Here is an 18,388-nt window from a genome sequence, read left to right as displayed (position 1 = left end):
ATGGCGCCGTGCGGACGTGTCCGGGGCCGCGGGCCGGGCCCCGCGCTCCTCCTGCTCCTGGCGCTGGCGGCGGCGGCGGCCGGGCCGGCCCCGGGGGCTCCCCCCGCGCCCGGAGGGGCCCTGCCGGGGCCGGGGGGAGCGGCGGCGGCGGTGGCGGCGGCGGCGGGCGGCCCGCGGGGGCCCCGCAGCGGCGGCGGGGGCTCCGGCGGCGGGTGGAAGCTGTCGGAGGAGGCGGTGTGCCGCGAGGACGTGGTGCGGCTGTGCTCCAAGCACAGCTGGGCCAACAACCTGGCCGTGCTCGAGTGCCTGCAGGACGTCCGCGAGGTGAGGGCCCGGCGCGGCGGCCTCGGAGGAGGCGGCGAACAAAGAGCGGGGGGCTCGGGGGGCGGGGGGGGGGAGCAGGCAGCCGCCTCTCGGCACCGGCCCCGCGGCGGAACCGGGCTGCGGGGATTAAATTGACTCCGAGGGGACCCCTAGCTGCGGTGCTGGGGCTGGGGGGGGCGCTGGGGGGCTTCAGGGGGCGCTGAGGGGGTCGCTGGAGCCCTCAGGGATTCTCTGGGGTTCTCCAGGGGGGTCCCTGAGGGCCCTCAGAGGGGCGCTGAGGGGTCCTGGTGGGTCTTTTGGGGTCCTGGGGGTCTCTGGGGGTCCCCACCCGCAGGCAGAGGTCCTGCGCGGAGCGGGGTCCGTCACCTCTGCCCCCACGCCAGGGGGTGTAAGGGGGTCGTGGCTCAGGGCCCCTTTGCAGGGAGGCAGAGGAGCGGCCCCCCAGCATCGCTGCTGTCCCGGGGTGGTTTCTGGCCCCATTCACCATCCCGCTCCTCGGAGGCTCTGGTTGGGTTTGGAGGCTGTGGAGGGTCGTTTTTGGTGAGCGGAGGATGGTGCCGCTGCCGAGTTTTTGGTTTCCCTTCTGTCAAGTCCGAGAACGACAGGCCAGGTCTGTTTTAACAGTCTTTGAGCAAGCAGGGATGTGTTCCGGGGAAAAACTGCTCGTTTCTCACCCGTTATTTTGGAGACAGCAGATGGCAGCGACTTGATGGCTACTGTCACTGAGGGGAGCCTCGAAGCGGGCAGCCGGTGATTATTCCTGGCTTAAAATCCCCAAAGAACCTGGTTTTGGTTTTTAATCCAACTTTGGGTTTAATTTTGGACGTGCAAGGCACCGACAGCAAATATTCTGAACGAGCCCTGATGCCTGAGCCTACCAGGGTCACGAAGCGTTCGGGGTTTGCTGCAGGAACACCTCGCCCCGTGCCGGTGCCTGCCGGGGGCTTCGGGGCCCTTTGCAGGGAGGCGCCGTCCCCGAGCCCCTCTCGGTGTCTGGGTTGCAGGAGGTGCCTCACGAGCGAGCCGCCTGCCAAAAGACGAGCCCTTGTTATTCCTTTCTTTCCAATTGTGTGGCTCCTCCCTTCTTTTTTTTTTTTTTTCCCTCATGCTCCCAGTGCTTATTGGTTTTCAGCCATTTTAGTGCACAGGACCTCTCAGCGGTGCTGTTCACCAGCTCTCTGCTGGGATGGTTTGGCTGCTCTACGGAGTTAAAGGGGCTCTGGGGGTGCCGGAGGGGTGCCTGGCGTCGTGCTTCGTTTCAGCAGGTAGGAGCCCGGGTTGGTGCTGCGCTTCTCGTGAAGGCTCCGCGCTCTCGGTGCTGTGCCTGCTTGTGGTTTTCCTTTTCCTCCGGGGGCGACGTCCCAGGCAGCGGTGGGACACGTTGGGGTGCTTTCGGGCTGAGGTTTCTCCCCAAAGGAGCCCCTGCTCGTAAATGTTGGGCTGCACGTGGGGTGGGACGGGCCAGGCATCCCCTCGGGGTTTTCTTTGTGCCGGAGGCAGCAGCTGAGGAACCAAGTGGTATTTCAGCTGTTACTCCCGTCGGAAAAACTTCTCGTTCTTACCCAGGGCATGTGGCAGCTGGCGTGGGCAGCGCCTGAAGCGTGGCAGTCCCGTCTGATGGGGGGGGAGAGCGATGACAAGCCGAAGTTTTTGGAGCCTGGTTAAAAAAAAAGTTGGGCTGTAGCAAAAGGCAGCAGCCTTCTTCATGGCTCTTCAGATGGTTTTGTTTCTCTTGTTGGAAAAGTTCCTCTGAAGTGGAGAAACTTCCAGTTTGGAACTGGGAGCAGTACTGAGAGGGTCACCTTCCCCCCCCCCCCCCCCCCCCCCTTAATAGTGTGGTACGGAGTAGCAAAGCTACTCTAAAACCAGAGTAATCAGGGGAAGTAGCTTCCTGAAACCTTTCTTTAGAGTTCATAGCCTGCAGATGAATGGGGTGACTTGTTTTGGTGGCCTGTGTGAACGCCATGGGCGTGTGGTTCTGGTATCTGCCGCCTCGGGGCACGTCCTTCCCTTGTCTCTGCTGGCCGATCGTGAGATTCATGAGTTTCTGGTTGATGGGTTGCAGCGTGAATGCTGAGAGAAGCTGTGTAACCGATAGATACTTAGCAAAGAAAATAACCTAGAAACAAGGTAGAGCTGTCAAAAAACCCAAACGTTGCGTTTTAAAGTTCTGGCTCCGAGAGGTTACTTGTAGCCTGTCGATTTGAAGCATTCTTAACACAGGTAGTTAAGCACTGCGTATTTTTAAAATTCTTTCAAAAAAAAAAAAAACCCACCAAACATCAGACTGACTTCAAATACTTCTACAAAGCCAAGGAAGTGCTAAAGGGGTGCAGCGCGGGACCTGCTGCACTCCAGGTGGTTCAGCTGCCTGAAACCCGAGAACAGAGCTTCCCCTTGCTCTCCCTGCTCTCCTCTCCTGGCAGAGCGGCGCAAGGCTGCTCCTGACCCGCAGCATGGAGCGGTCTGAGCCTGCCAGCTTAAACGTCGTGGTAATCAGCAAATACAATCAGCATCGCACGTTCGGGTGAATTTTCTGGGTACGTTTTTCCTCTCCTTCAAGTGATTTGCGTGCCGGGTACGTTGCTGTTTGGAGTTACTTAAACGTTGCCGTCAGAGTTTTGTTTTCATCTGAGCAATTTCATGCTGAGACATGGAAAGAGTGGAAGAGGGGTGCTGCGTGCACTTGTTTTTCAAAATTGTGTTTTAAAGAGTGTTTTTCCAAGCGATTCCCGTTGCCAGCCTGCTTCTAGGGAGACTTCAGAGCCTGCCTGTCACTGAGCGTGAAGGCTGCAGCTTGGAGCTCTCCTTTACGAGCTGCCCATTAAGCTAATTTTCACGGTGGTTCTAGTAGAAATAAGCCCATGAAATATTAACGTATTTGCCAGGTGAGTTTCTTTTCATGTTTAATGATGATTTGCATTTAAAGCATGACCGAGTTGTTGATTTTTGAGGTAGGAAACATTAGCAAGTATGGAAATACCTTAGCCAGGGAAGCACTATACTGGTTTATTAGCATAATTTTACTGTTGAGGCATCTTAGGTCTGAGTAATCAGCGAGCTAACTCGTTGTCGTGATTGTTGAGCATTGCACTTGTAAAAATATATATATATATATATATATTTAAAGCATTTGTGTGGGCTAGCAATAACAATGCACATCCACCGGTGTAATTTTAATGTGGGAGAAGGCTAAATCGTTTTTGTTGAGCTCAAAGGGTCGCGGTGGAGGTGGGACAAGCCCTCGGGGTTTGGGTCGCTTCATCCGGAGGGGATCGGCTTCTTTGGTAGCACCCTTATGGCAGGGACGGGGTAACTGGGCTGAAATGCTCTGCTTTTTGGGGAAAAACACGTCTCTTTTGGTGTTGGGGATGGGTTAAGGACAAGGGAGGCCAATCCTAAAGCCGTAAGGGTGATTGTTTCCCAGCTACTTCAGGCTTGCTCTTTGGCGTTGCTCCGGCAGTGCCTACAGCAGGATCATCAGCTTCAGACATCAGCACACAAAGGGATTGTTTTTAAGGCGATGATCAGAAACCTGGAAAATGTACCTTAAGCCTTGCCGAGGGCTTTGCTTCCCCTGTCCCTTTTTTCTAAGGGCTGTTGGACCTGGTGGTGGTTCAGAGCTACCCGTGCAGGGCACGGGATCCAGGGACTCCCACATCCTTAAGGGGCGCAGGGATGGTTCTTTCCAGCAGCTGAAGTTGAGCTAATTTGAGAGAGTGAATTAATTACAGGATCAGAGCTGGATGCTAGATGCTGTATGAGGGGAAGCCCCTGTCCCCATATTGGGAATCTCCAGGTGGCATTCGGCCTCCAGCTGGACTTGACGAAGAATTTCTGGTGGTTTGTGGTGGGTGCAAGTTGATTTGGACCTTTGGGATGGTTCCTCCTCCTCCCAAAGTCCGTGCAGGGGAGATGGATCCTCCAAAGGCGAAAGAAGGGAGCGGTTTGGCCCGGGAGGAGGGGATCAGGAAGGGTAAGGTTTGGAAAAACAATGAGCACCAGCAAAAGAAAATGATGGAGGTGAGGCTGGAACGCTGCAGCTTTTCTCCTGGGCTGGCTCCTTAACCGTGAGGAGCCACGGTTCTGTTCTGTGGTCCCAATCTTTCCACGTGCCCAGGTACTACGAGCCCGAGTTACTCCAGGCTTTTATGGTCACGTCTTCCAGTGAAACCTTAAACACACTTCAGCGGTCTTGTTTGTGATGGGGATGCCTTCGGCATCTGCCCTTGGCTTCCCGTGGGGTGCAGCGGTCCTTGAGAGCCCGGCGTGGGCTGGCTCTGGTCCCCGAGCAGCCGCGTGGCTCCTCGCCCCTTTTACACTGCCACGCGTCCCCACCAAGGTGGGCGCTCTGGTCTCGGGGCTGGCTCGGGTCCTGCGCTTTGCTCGCGAGTTGGTTTGGCCTGGGATGTTTGGTTTAATAAAAAGGATTATCTTACCAGCCTCCGTCCTCCAGGGAGCTGGTGTTTCTGGCCTGCCGCAGCCCTGAGTATCGGGGACGTATGGAAGGAGAAATGGAGCAGGCGAACAGAGGATCTGAAGGCAGCGTGCCTCCGAGCACGGGCTGAGCGAGCCGTGCCATGGTCTGGTGACAGAGGTGACGATGTCAGCCCGCTAGGCAGGTGTGTGGCAGATCCGAGGCTCGGTGACGGCAGTAGGGCCGGGTACGGGTGGTTTTTCCCCCCCGCTTACAGCCCCTTCTGCTTGAGGATGTCACGTTTGGAACCAGAAGGTTTGAAGGAAGAGTTTCCAGGCAAGCCGTGTGCCGTGTTTCTGGTACAGGGATGCTGTCCAGATGTTTGTTCTCCATGGAGCAGCTTCCCAGCACGTGAGCACCGCTTTCTTGGTGGGCCTCCGCTTGTCTCGGTCTGTTGGAAAGTGTGTGCTTGCTTCTGAAAAAGCCTTGCAGGTATTCTTCCTGATTAAAAAAAGGGAAAGAATTGGATGGATAAAAGGTCTAGGTAATTACCTTTTCATTTTAAATCTAGCTTCAGAATAACTTTTTCATCTTCTAATTTAGTTTTAAGCTCTGTGAAGTTGGTTGCTATGGCACTTAAAAAAATAATCAGGTCTGCTGGCTGCTGGCTTTGTCATCGCAGGGTCCTCTCAGTTTCTGGGTGTTCGGTTCGCGGTACCCGTGGCGCTGGGTAGGGTCAGGAGCAGAGATCTCTCTTCCCCAGGCACCAGCTTATGGGGTTTAAGACTACTGGTAGGCATCCGGTCCCTCTTTGTCAGGTAGCACAGGGACAAATGCACGTTAATCATGCCGACACCAGGACAGGGATGTTTGTTTGCTGCAGTTCTTTTGGGCAAAGATGCAAACGAAATATTAAGAACAACTGAAGTGACAAAAAGGTAGGATTTGATGTACTGAGCCTCGCTCTACGTGCTCGCAGTGCTTTCAGCTATTGCAGTGACAAGAGTGGTGCATGTCTGTGAAACGCTTCTCATAGTTCTTTGATCCTGGGGAGATCGAGTCCCTCCCGGAGATGGCAGCCGGCTCCGTTGGTACAACTGAGCGCTGAGCTTACACTGGGGAGGTGAACGTCCACAATGGCTATTGCAGCCCTGCCATGCGGAATTATTCAGGCAAATGTGCTGGGTTCTGTTTTAAAACAAAATGCCTAACCCACCCCAAATACCTGTCTGTAATCTGGTGCTAGATCTGTTGGGTTTTAACGGGAGACTTCACTGGTCTTCCTCGTGCTCAGTAGTTTGATAATTGAGACTCTTCTAGACTGTCCTGTCAGTGCCTGGTAAAACGCTTTCCACCAAGCGAGCGGCAAAGCAAGCTCAGCAGAGCGTGCCTTCTCTGAAGGGATGAAGTAATTGCCCTACAAAAAACTTGTGGTGGAATTAAAAAGAAAAAAGAAAAGCTGCCCGGCTCGTAAACTTTCTGTAACGGTCCAGACTTGACTTGAGCTGAGTCAACTTCCATCGTATGGGTCTCTGGCTGAGTTGAAGTAATATCTGGAAGAAGGTTCAAGTAAATTATTGTTATCAGTTTGGTTTCTGTCCCTGTGCGTGGCCTGTCCTTTATACCTGTGGGTCTAAAGAAGTGGATGGTGGTGCAATCCTTGTATTGTAGGATTTGGACAGGCCAGTTGTGACCTGGAGCCCGCTGCCGCAAGTGAGTGCAGGCAGAGCTGTTGGCCAGGAGTCGTGCTTGGCAAGCGTTCTCTGCTGCTCTTCACGTAACCCGAGGGGTGCCCCCTTGTTTTTTTGGCTGTCAGTTCAGAATCAGTGCCACAAGCACTGTGCTCGTGGTGTTTGGGTGTTTGAGACACGTGCTGGGTGGCAGGCTGGGGCTGCTGCTGCTGCTGCACAGCTGCTGGCCCTTGTGGCACCTGCCGGACCTCGCCGAAGCCTCGGGAGCTGACGCACAAGCACCAGGTACGCTGGCACAGCCTTTCTTGCTGCCAGCCTTCCGAACGAAGGCTCAGTCTCCTGTCTGTCATGGCTAGCATCATTAAAGAAGCACGGAGAAGTCTCCGATTTCCATTTCATGGCTGGCGACTGGAGCCGTGCTCCTAACGAGTCGCGTGGAGCACCGCGCGGGGAAAGCTCGTCAGCCGGCGTGGGACAGGGGAAATTCACTGTGCTGTAGTGCGGTCGCGATGGGAGGTGTCTTGTGGGAACCTTAATAATCCGTTTTTTCTGCTTTAAACATGGATTTTCTGCAAGTGCCTGCTTTTCAGGCAGGGATTCAGCGGGATTTCAGGTCAGCGCTTATCAGGGGGAAACGCGGTTAGGTGATGCTCGGTGGCAGTCGTGGCTGGAGAACAGCTGCCTGAGTCCCTGTCTGCAGCAGGAATCGAAGGTCTCGTGGAAGTGGCAACATGGCTTATTTCTCAGCCTCCAGGCAGCCATCTTCACTCCTGTTGTTTATACTTAGCCAGATCAAGTTGTTGCTTAAAGCAGAAGAAGCCAAAACACTGATTTATGGCACGGGTCCTCCCCACGTTTTGTGAAGTGAGCAAGGACAGCGTTGGGCCTGTCTCAAGAAATCCCAACACGGCATCGGACAGAAGTGTGGTGTGAGGCTTTTCCCTTTTCCCCACATGACGAGCCATCACCGAAAATCCTCCCGTCCCAGCCCGCAGCAGTGCGTGGTATCCTCGACTAGCGTCGCGTCTGTTCTGGCTCGAGCAGGACTGAGGCTTGGGCTCTCCACATCAAACCCAATTCACGTGCTCTGAGGCTGCGTCGTTTCTCTGAGCAGCTCCCAGGTGAGACCTGCATAGGGAAGAAAAGCATGCAACAAGCCCCAGGGCTTTGGCTCCCAGCCCTCCTCCAGGCATTTGGGAACTCTTCCAGCGTCCCGTGGCAGAAAGCTGTATTCTGAGCTCCTTCTGCTGGGGAGAGAGCTGATGGAACTGAGACTCTTCTCGTGTGGCAGCTCTTCCCAAATACTTCCCTCCCTTGAGGCGTCCCAGTGAATTCCGTCGTGATGTTGTGATGCCTTTAAAGGTTGTTTAACAAATGTTGTCTTGTACCAACCCGAGGGTTCACAGGTTGAATACTTGCAGAAGACGATTTCTGAAAACTTTACAAGAATGCTGGAGAGCTCTGCCTGCCTTTGTGGTGCTACAGGAGCAGCAAACCTGGATTTCTCTTTCAGAGGAACCGGTGTGCTGTCTGAAAGGGCCCAGGACATGGAGATGGGTGAAGTCCTTCCTGTGGCTTACGGCTGGGTAACGGGGATAACTCCAGATAACACGGCAGCGTGCTGTTGCCATCCTGAAGTGCTCCTTGTTCTGCAGGGAGCTGGGCTTGGTCTGTGACCCTGGTGCTCTGCCTCGTTGGGCCACTGCTTTGGGGCTGAGATGTGAGGAGGTCAGAGATTTGCCTTAACAAACAAAAACCCACCTCTGTGAATGTAATCCTGAGCCATCCAAGCAGAATAGTAAAAAGGAAGGCCTTAAAATCAAGGGAAGAGAGTAACCCACAGCCCTTAGATACTCACGTGGTTGAGATCCTCTCTGTAACCTCAAAACGTTATTGTTTCAAGTTTAAGGCAGAGTATTTCATATGCTTTGATTGCTCTGTTCTTAAATTGGGCCAGAAGAGCCTTTCCGAACTGAACTTTTGTTCTCAGGAAGCACTTAAAAATAACCCCGAGGAGCCAGCCTGATATTGCAGTGCACTACCTTGGGAGCCGCGCTGCTGGAAGCACTTCTGAGCAGCCCTTCTGGGGCTTGGCATGGCTTTCCTTCAGCTCTTTGCTGGCCTGGTGCACGCTCTGTCGTAGCATTAAAAGCCATAAAATGAGATGAGGCAGGAGGTCATCTCTGAAAGGTGGTGAAGCGATGGCTCGGCCCTAGGAACGCTGCCCACGGGTGACGTTTGGGCAGCGGGTGGAGAGCTGCTCGCTGCTGCACCTGCCGAGCTCCGTGCTTTGTTGCGCCCTGAGCAACGCCGCATCGACGTGGATCCCAGCCGCTGGTAGTGCTGCTTCGGGTGTGCTTTGCACAGGCACAAACCCAGGGCTTTCACAGCGAGCTTCCTTCTGTGCATGCTGCTAACCCCGAGTCACCTGGAGAAGCGAGCTCGGCTGTTCCCCTGCTGCTCCTGCCTCTCTGGAAAGCGTTGGGGAGAGGGATGGTGCCGAGGGTCCCCTCCTCTCCACTTCATGGCCATGCTCAACAGCAAAGGTGGATGCTCTTCTTTTTCCTTTAGCGTGGAATTTGTTGTATTTGTTGTTTTTCATGTGTCAAACCAAGGCCACGCTAGCCGAATCTTAATTGAGTCTTTCCAAGGCACAGGAGCTGTTCCTCCAGCCTGGTCTCGTGCACAAAGCTCTCGTTTTCCTAGAAGCAGGTTGTAACGCTCCATGGAGCGAGGTAGCCTTTGGTGCTGATAAAAGTCACGGGCTTGGCCTGATGACATGAGCACGGTAGCTGGAAGGAGCGGCTGATTTTGTAGAAAAGCAAATAGGAGGCTTCTGTTAGAACCTTTTAGTGCTTGGATTGCGTGGCACATTGCTGGGATTTTGGCCACGGGAGTATTTGTCTTGAAGTCTTAATGGTTTTGGCTGGGTGACAGAGCGATAGATTCCTTCTTGCCCTGGAAGGAGGTGTAGGATCAGTTGAGTCTTCCAGAAGGGCAGGAGGTTGGGAAGGCTTTCCATCGTGCCACCACCAAAATGAAGAGTTCCCTTTGTCTGTAGCCTCTCAGTTTCCCTCTTATTGAGGGAAACACGGCTAAAAGTTGTTGGAATAGCCCTTGCTCCCTGGAGAGAGGCCCGTGGAGTGGAGGGGAGCCCTGCCCTGCCAGTCATGCTTGCGCTTGAATAGCCTGACATACCGCAAATTATTTCGTGTGATCAAGGGCTGTGTTTTTTTAAGGTGTTTAATTTTTACAAAACCTATTAGTGAACCTAAGCCAAATTTTTCTGAGCTGTGCAGCGAATTGCAAGTAATTTAAAGAGAGCCCCCAGTTGGATTGGGGACTAAATCACTGTGGGATTTCCCTTCTCCCATGAGGGGAAACAGCTCTAGCTTGGATTTCTTTATCAGCATTATCTTTTTTTTTTGGCTTTTTATGGAGGAGCTGGTCTCTCCAGTCACTCTTCAGGATATTTCAACGTAGTTGCTGCGAGAGGACGTCAGAGAGACTCTGGGGGTAAAACACCATGTGTCCAGCGTGGCTTTCAGGTTCCAGATGTAGCTCTTGCACCCTAAGATTTACGGCACTCGATTCACCTCATTCATTCTCAAATTGTTTGCTTACAGCCCCACTCGCTGTTTCTAATGCTGCCTTCTGAAGGAGGGGTTGTCTCGGGAATGTGTCCGGCCGTTCAGGACGGGGAGTGTGCACCGCGTGTGATCGAAAGCTTGGTTTGTGCTCTTTTAACGCAGTGATAATGGTAATGGGGTGGGCTAACTACGCACATTTTTAGGCTTTTCCTTTCTGAACTGGGCACTTGGTCTCGTGGCAGGCAGGGAACGCGATCACAAGGTTCTGATTTACCTTCCCTGGGAATTTCTGTGCTTCTCCAAAAGCCCTGTTTGTAAGGCCAGCCTTCCCTTGAGGTGTGCGTGCCGTGGCCAGCGCTGGCTGTGTAGTTCTTGTCCCGGTTTTATGCAGTCTTGGAGACACATTAAAACTTCAGCAGAGCACTAGAATGAGAGCATTCCCTGGAAAGCTGTGTCGTGCTCTGGGGAAGGACAGAATCGCCTTGGGAAGGCAGCTTCAGCAGCCCAGCTCAGAGCCGATGGGTGAAAACTGGGGAGAGATGCTTGTGTTAACATTTGGGGGTAGAACCGAGGCACGATCTGCTCTTGGCTTTCAGCACCGCATACAATTAACACGAATCAGGGCACATTTGGGGTCTAGGCAACTGATTTGACTCATGGAAACTAATTAAATTTAGGGGCAATAAGCTTCTAATGGCTGCCGGCCCCTCCTGCTTCGCCCTCTGGATGTTGCCGTCCTCGGACAGACCAAGCTCTGAGCCGAGGCCCCCAGAGCTGGCGGCCGAAGTTGGGGAGAGGAATTGGTTCGGCTCCATTTGGATCGACGGGACGAGGACGTGGTGAAGCCCTGGTGCAGGACGAGGTGTCCCTCCTGGGGGCTGCCTGGAGGGGGTGAGCGCTCTGCACCTGTGGCACGCGGCTGCATAAATGAATTCAGATTAGATGACTGGGGAGGCTAATGGAAGGCATGCTTTAATGAATCCCGGCTAATTACTCTATTAAGTTCTTGATCAATACACAGGAGAGACCTCAAACTGCTCGCAAATTTATTTTTTTAAAATCTGCTATATGTATTTTAAACTTTCTGCATATAATCAGAACAACTGGAGATGCTCGGTCTGTAGAACTCCAGTTTGCCGGGGCTTTATGTATTTGGAGGCCATCAGTACTTGAAGCTGAAGCCTTAAACACTCCCAAAAACGTGAACTGTGAAAGCTAATCGGGCAGGCGCTGTTACGGGCTCGCTGTTCGCGCCTTCCCACGTGTGCGTGGACACGGGATTGGGGAGGATAACCCAGCAGCAGCAGCACCTCTTCGGGTTTTATTGCACGAATTCCTCGTGGTGCTCGGCTCTGCTCCCGCTGCGTGTGCTCAGCCCCTTGCAGCCCCAGGTCTCGGCCGGTGGCGGTGCTGGTGACAGCAGACGATGAGGGCACGCCGAGGCTTTGGGCACCGCTCCAAGGCTTGCCCCTTCCCGTGCTTCGAATGGTGGCACGGGGGTTTGGGAAGAAGCATGTTTCTTATTTAAAGAAGTGGTGGCATTAAGAGGAGCACTCTGTAAACAGGCACTGGGTTGTGCTGCCTTAGAAACGGCCACGAGCACCCAGGTCTTGCTGAAGATCCCAAACCCTCGGTGGGTCCCGCTGGGTCCCACTGGATTCAGCAGCTGATCACTGAACAAAGAGATCCCGAGCCCCTGAGCTTTTCAGAATTGAGCCTGGCAGGCGGTTAGAGGTACGAACAGCCTTAAAGCTCTCTTGTTAGACCCCAAACATGTTCGTGAACTTGGAAGAAGCCCGCAGAGATGTCACCTGAAGCCAGTACGGTGAGGGAGCGGAGCACGGCTGGGTCCTGGACTTCTGCAGGGAGTTGGGGGAGACTGGAGGGGCAGAATCCCCCTCGTCCCCTCTGGCAGATAACCTAACCACCCTGCTGAAAACCACCAGCTCCTCATCTTGCATTTAGCGTTGTTGCTTTTGTGCCTGACTCATCTGCTTCGTTTCACGGTTTAAAAGAAACAAAAATTCCCCGTTTTGTCAGCAAGAGGCTGTCCGAGCGTGGCTGGAGGTGAAACAACCCACCCGCAGGTCGAGGCGCTGGGTGATATCAGCAGGTGAAACGCTCCCACTGCTGGTGGGTGTGCAAGGACAAGACCCAGCCTGAGCAGGGTCCAGTGGGAGACTGCTTTTATTCTTTTACAATGGAAAAGTAATAAATAATCCTCCTGCAGTTATCCCTCCTGTGCTCGCACGAGGCACGCCTGGCCCCGTGGCCACTTTGGGAAATGACCACAGCAGCGAAGGGAGCGATCCCTTGTCATCTCCCTGTTGATCTGCGACAAAAACGTGGGCATCGAGTTCGGACAGGTCTTCGCAACCACTGAGGCTTTCTGGTCGGTGCCCTTCTCACCCAGACCCCGTGCTGAAGGAGGAGTCCCTGCTGGGCTGGGCAGCGTTATAAGGGGCTTGAAATGTGCTGCAAAAACCCTTTGGGAAGAGGCAAAGCCCGTCTGTGGTTTCAGTGGATGCCTGGCGAGGGTCCTGCTGCGTGCTCTGCTGTCAGCCCAGCGAACGTGGGGAAAAGGCCCTGGCCCTTTGGCCTTCGTAGGAGCAAAAGCGATGAGTTATTTTGCAGTAATAGCACAGGATTTTCATCATTTACTGCTTAATTTTGTGTAATTCCCTGGCCGATAACATAATTGAATTTTGAGCTTTCCCTCGGCCTCTTGGGTGCCTGAAACCAAAGCAGGTTGTCCCGTGACGGGCCGGCTCCTGGCGTTAAACCCATCGCTGCAGGCGTTACTGAAGAGGTGGTGGCACAGCTGGCAGTCCCCAGCCCTGGGGTATCAGTGGCTGTGCTCAGAAACCTGCTTAATTAGGTGCTAAATTCGGATGTGCGGGCGTGTTGCTGTGCCAGGCCGGGTGCAAGTCGTTCAAAGCCGTGGCTGGGTGAAATCGAGGAACTTCGCAGCCGGCTGAGCAAAGTACTGCTCTTGGTCTTGCCACAGCTTCGCCTTCTGCGGGGCTATTTTGGGCCAAACTCTAGGTGATTTGGCTCATTCGATGAAATATATTTGCATGCCGTTTGTCCTCTGCTTCTGCAGGTTTGCGAGGAGCCTGCCGTGCCACGGCTCGCTGCCCTGCGGGCTAGTGGCTGAATGGGGATGGCCCCAAACCTTCAGCTTCTGGACCCTAAATCTGGTTCAGCTGCAGCTCCTGGAACTCGTCGTGGCACCCAACGTGCCCGCCCGGGGCTGGAGACCCCTGGGGGTGGCTGAAGGGGGCGAGGGCGCTCGCTTCGTGGAGGATGTGGTACAGCTGTGGAGAGCCGCGCGGAGCTCACCGTCTGAGATGCGTCGAGCCTGTCGCCTCTGGCTCTGCAATAACAACAGAAATTAAAAATACAATAAATAAGGCCCAGCCTCGTAATACCGTTGCTCTCTGCTTTTTGATCGGTGTGGTTATTTTCTAATAACTCCAAGCAATCAGTCTTGGAGGCTCTGGATAAAATAAAAAAATCTCAAAAAGCTGCGCTGCCTGCGAGGCTCGCGGGTGAGGGAGAGCAGCACTAAATTAGGTTTATTAGGCTTGGCAACGTCAGACCCCAAAACCTGAGCTGATGGGGCCTCTGATTTACGTGCAGCTCCCCAAGTATTTCGGTGTGTGAGGCAGCTCGAAGGGAGGGGACGTTGCGAGCTGTGCTTCCAGGTGCCTGAATTGCCCCTGGTGCCTTTTTTCCTTAATCCTGGTGCTGCCAGCGAGCAGGATGGGCCCGTTTAGGCTCCCTCTTCGTTATTTCCCCCACCTGCTGTGGCTCAGGTGGCTTCTTTGCTTTGCAGGTCTCGGAGCTAGTGTGTCCCCAAGTGGATGCTCCCGGCAGCAGGGCCAGCTCCGGGGCTCCTCGCTGACCACGGATGCTGATGGAGGCCCCACGGGATGAGGAATGCTTCCCTGTCCTCCCCAGCCCCAACGGGAAGGCCGTCTGCTGTAATTTCCTGCTGACCTGTTCCTAATTAGCATGTAAATTAACTGCTCGGTGCTGGAGATTGGGCGTGCAGCAGGCTGGGAAATCCCCGGCATCTGTTGCAGCTCCAGCCCGCCTGCCTTGCCCCTGCTGCAGCGGGATGTCACCAGGCGGGGTGATTCCCCCGCTACCAAATGGCTCCTTCCTGCACTTAAAAAAGGACCATTTTTATGGTGGGATTGGGACGCTTCTTGCCTCTTCCAGGGGGTCGTTTGGGGCGTTGTAGGCTCACGAAGCCGCTGTCGAAGGTTTCCCTGCGGGCTGCGCTCTCGGGGGCTTTGCAGTGGTTTGGGAAGGAACTTGGGTCTTCAGAGCAGTTTTAGGGGTGCCAGGGAGGTGAGGACGTTAGCATAGTTTCCAGTGCTTGTCATCACTTAAAGTTTAGCTTTTCATTAAATGCTGATACACACGTATTTAGAAAGATGCTTTGTTCAACAAGCAGAGTTAATTCGGTGAAGGTACGGTCAGAGAGCGGGGCTGTGCCTTTGTCCTCAAGGCATCTCCTTATCCATCATCACTTGACATCTTACCTTTCCTCTTCAGCATCCCTGTGCCCCCGTCCCCTACCCCAAGGACAGCAGTGGTTGATCGAGTAACATCGTCACAAGCTGCTTAAGGTTCAGTAAAACCCCGCTTGATTTTGGGGTCACAGCTTGTTTCTGGTGCCGGCAACTCAGAGAGATCTTCTATGCAACCTGAGCAAATTTAGAATGGAAAGGGTGAGGCAGGTAAGTGCTCAAAAGCCTGTTTTTCCTCAAACAGCTGAAGTTTGTTAGTTCTGTGGAGTTTGCTGTTAGTTTGAGCCGGTTTGGTTGCGGGCAGCACTGCTTCCTTGCATACTCATTGTAGGAGCCTGAGGATAGGGGAATACTTCTGAAAAGCCAGCATGAGTGGCTCTTAAACGCAGGAGAATTGTTGCAGGCTGTGCTTTGCTTTTTGAGCAGGTGGAAATCTCCCTTACAAGAATTAAACAAGAATTAAGGCACCTTGCTGCTGGCTGCGTGCCGCTGCGCAGAGCCCCAAAGCCGCGCGCTTTCCCTGCCTCCCCTGCAGGATGGCGCAAAGCCTCGCTCTGCTAATCCTATCCCGCTGAAACTTTAAAGAGAAGACGGGGGAGAAGGATCAAGCCTTCAGCTCAGATAACTGATGGGTTAACTCCCTTTTTCCTTATCTCCAAGGGCAGTGAGAGCCGGCTGCTGGCTGAGCCCCACCTGGGTTCCCAAGACCTCGCTGGTTCCGCTGAGGCTTCCCACGGCACCTCCCAGAGATGCCTGGCTGGGTGTTTTGCGGGGTGTCCTAGTGCAGAAAGACTTCTTGCCTCACCGGGGGTCGGGTCCACGTGGTGGTCTGTTCTGCTTTTAAAGCGGTGCGGAGGGAAATGGGCTCCCCCGGACGTCCCGTGCCACCCTGGGGAATTGCTGCCTCCGCTTCTGGAGGGGGATCGAGCAGCAGGGGAACTTGCTGGGCTGAGAAGAGCGGGGTTGGTGCCTGTCCCCCGAGGCTGGACAGATGTCCTTGCACCTTCCTGCAGAGCAAACCACAGCGAGTGGGTTTTGCAGAAGCGGTTTTTATTTGGGTAGCTGCAGAGCTCCCATCCGCCTGCTGCCAGGGGCTGTGCTTGGTGCGATCCTCGCTCGGCTCGTCCTTCAGCAGCAGGGATCAGCCAAGGACGGCTCGCTGGAAAGCGCGAGAGAGGGCTATGTGCTTTAGTAAGGCACTTTCTTCCCCGTGGAACAGCTTGGGTTTCTGGAGGCTGCGGTCTTTGAGCAGTTGGTTGCTTGAGGACGCAGACTTGTCACCGGGAGAGCAGTGCTCGCACTTCGAGAAGCGGCTTCGCGAGTTGAAATGGGCAGAAGCCTTATTTGTCTACAATTATTACTTGCAAATGTGTGAACCTGTGGGAAACTACTGCGCTAGTGCTTGTGGTGACACGCCGGGGAGCTTAGTCAGAGCAAAATAACCCTCCTCGAAGCGGGTCAGGCTTGGCGCGGGGGCTCTTGTGGTTGCTGCATGCCTCCAGCAACGCCGTGCTGGCCTGCAGAGCGCTAGGACTGCAAGCTGTGGGCTCTACATACAGCTACCAGTGTCGCTGGTAAGGAACAAATTACCATTTTTGCCTGTAGCTTTTGGTTTTGAGAACCACAGTACATCTTAGCACAGGAAGATGTGTTGGTGAAGGCTTCAGAATAAGGCCTGAAACTTCCTGAGATGAATCTGTAACTCACTACCTTTTTTCGTCTGGTTTGCCTGCGGAATTGGCTGCTGCTCTGCCACAGTAGAATTATATTTATCTATATTTATGTATGTGTCCATTTCTTTATATGGGAGCAGGGCAGTGGCAGCTCAGGTTGTCCCGTGTCACCTGCACCACCAGCGGCTGTTGTGAGCAGCTTCACATCTGGAAAGCAGCAAATGAGCGGCTCCCCCACCCCCAGAGGTTCTTTAGAAGCAGGGAGGGTGATTTTTATGGGTTTTGGGTTTATTCTTTGCTTGCACAGTCAACGGGTGCAGCTCATCATTCACAGGCTGTTCATTGTTGTAAAACTGCAGCTTGGGCTTTGATAAGCTTCGCCTGAATCGCTTTGCTTCAATGCACCCAAAAGGACCCCAAAAGCCTCATTCCGTGGGATCTTGTCATCTTGGCCTCTCAGTGTCAAGGCTAGTTTGTTAATTTGGTAGATTATCTGTTATAAAAATATCCTCAGGTGCCCTGGGTTGCCGCAGGGAATCTGGTAGATGCTACTTTACAGCTCCAGATGTAAACCTGAATTTACTGAATGCAATTTTGGGGGTTTCAGGAAGCCTGAAAATGCTGGTTTTTGGAACGCTTGCTCTGTGTGCGACAAAGTGAAAAATGCCTGAATGTGGCAGTTCTTAACTTGCTCTTAGGCTTTTCTGTCGCTGCCTCTTGCTTCTGAGGGCACGCAGGATGGAGCTAACGTGGTGCTGTGCCCCCGGATTGCCTGAGCCAAGAGCCACGAGCTGCTCGTGCTGGTACTGAGCCTGGCACTCGCCACGAGCTGTGTTACTGCAAAATGCAGCTGGTGGTGGTGCACCAACAGAGAAAAGACCTGGCTCTCACCACACAGGGCAGCATCTCTTCCTTCCTGCAACATCTGAGCTCAAACACGGTTGATAAAAATCCCTGTACGATGGCTTTCTATTTATTGGGGGGAAACCCCGATGGTTGCATCTCAATGCCAAATAATCGCTGGAGAAATCGCGCTCTTGGGTTTCTTCTCCATCTGCTCCTGTTTTTCAGATGCCTCAAACTCTGCTCGTGTCACACTTGGGCTCGTACCCAAACGGTGCCAGCGGAGCTCTGGATGCTCATTTTCAGCGTGCGTTTTGCTGAGGCTCAGTTTCCACCAAGAAGAGCAGCGTGTGCCTCGTGGCAGAGGCAGGAGCCGCCGCTGCTCTTGTGCCAGACACGAAGGCTCCTGCCTCGCAGAGCCTCACCTGGGAACACCCAGATTCTTCCTGCTGATGTTTAATGCCTCTAGTGCCTCTGTTCCGGGTTTTTGCCTTGAGTTGTCACGGGACGATCGTATCTTCAGCCTCTTCTCTACTCCGCGTTATATGACAGGTGTAAAAATGCCTGCATAAATTGCTTGATAAATTTGGGGGTATTTGTATGGAGGCTGGCACCCAGCAGCTAATTTCTCCCTGAGCAAGACCACCTGGTCTGGTCAAGGGGATCACAGGACACCAAAAAAAGAAATAAAATAAGAACATATATATATTTATTTTTTGGCAGTGGTGTTGACCTGTGCGTAAAGCATTATGATCTTACCTTGGTGTTGCAAAAGCTGCACTCCACCAGCACCTTTTTCCCTATCATTCAGATAGAAATTTGCTTGCAAGGGACTTAAATGCTCACGTGGGGTAAAAAAACAAAAGGCACGTACGTGAGGGCAGTGCTATCGGGTTTTCCCCTGCATGCCCCCAGGAGCTTGCTGCTGCCTTTCTAACCGCATCGTGTGCCTGTACCGCATCGATAAGAATAGATCAGAGTCAAAATGGCAAAGAGAAAACATGAGGGAAGGTGGTTTGTAGGATCTTTGTTCTACTTTGGTATAAAGGGATTTCTTAAAAGTCCTCTTCTAAGTGTTATTTGCTAAGGAACATACCTTTATTCTGCCTGTTGGGTGGGATGAAATGGTCTCGCTGTGTTCTGCAGCTGCCTGAGCTTTGCCATCAGCGTGCTGCGAGTACCCTTGAAAACTGGGGACTGTCTGCTGTGGATTTCCACGGGGGCAGAGATTTATAGCTTCATTTTCATCCTGCAGTCACACCTGGCCTTCAGGTGGTAGGAAAACATCGCTCTGATGTGCAGCTTCAGG

At 53.5% G+C, this 18,388-nt stretch overlaps 1 protein-coding gene across 1 annotated transcript in view; it reads left to right on the top strand.

The window, feature by feature from the left end:
* Positions 1 to 18,388, top strand: part of GLG1 (golgi glycoprotein 1) — a 70,190-nt gene continuing 51,802 nt past the window's right edge. Inside the window, exon 1 of the mRNA XM_035543304.1 lies at positions 1 to 324. Coding sequence (XP_035399197.1) covers positions 1 to 324 — 324 coding nt within the window. The remainder of the gene's footprint in view (positions 325 to 18,388) is intronic.

Source organism: Cygnus atratus, chromosome 12 (genome assembly GCF_013377495.2).
Source record: "Cygnus atratus isolate AKBS03 ecotype Queensland, Australia chromosome 12, CAtr_DNAZoo_HiC_assembly, whole genome shotgun sequence".
In the NCBI taxonomy this organism is placed as follows: domain Eukaryota; kingdom Metazoa; phylum Chordata; class Aves; order Anseriformes; family Anatidae; genus Cygnus; species Cygnus atratus.
This window is presented reverse-complemented; position numbering and strand designations above follow the sequence as displayed.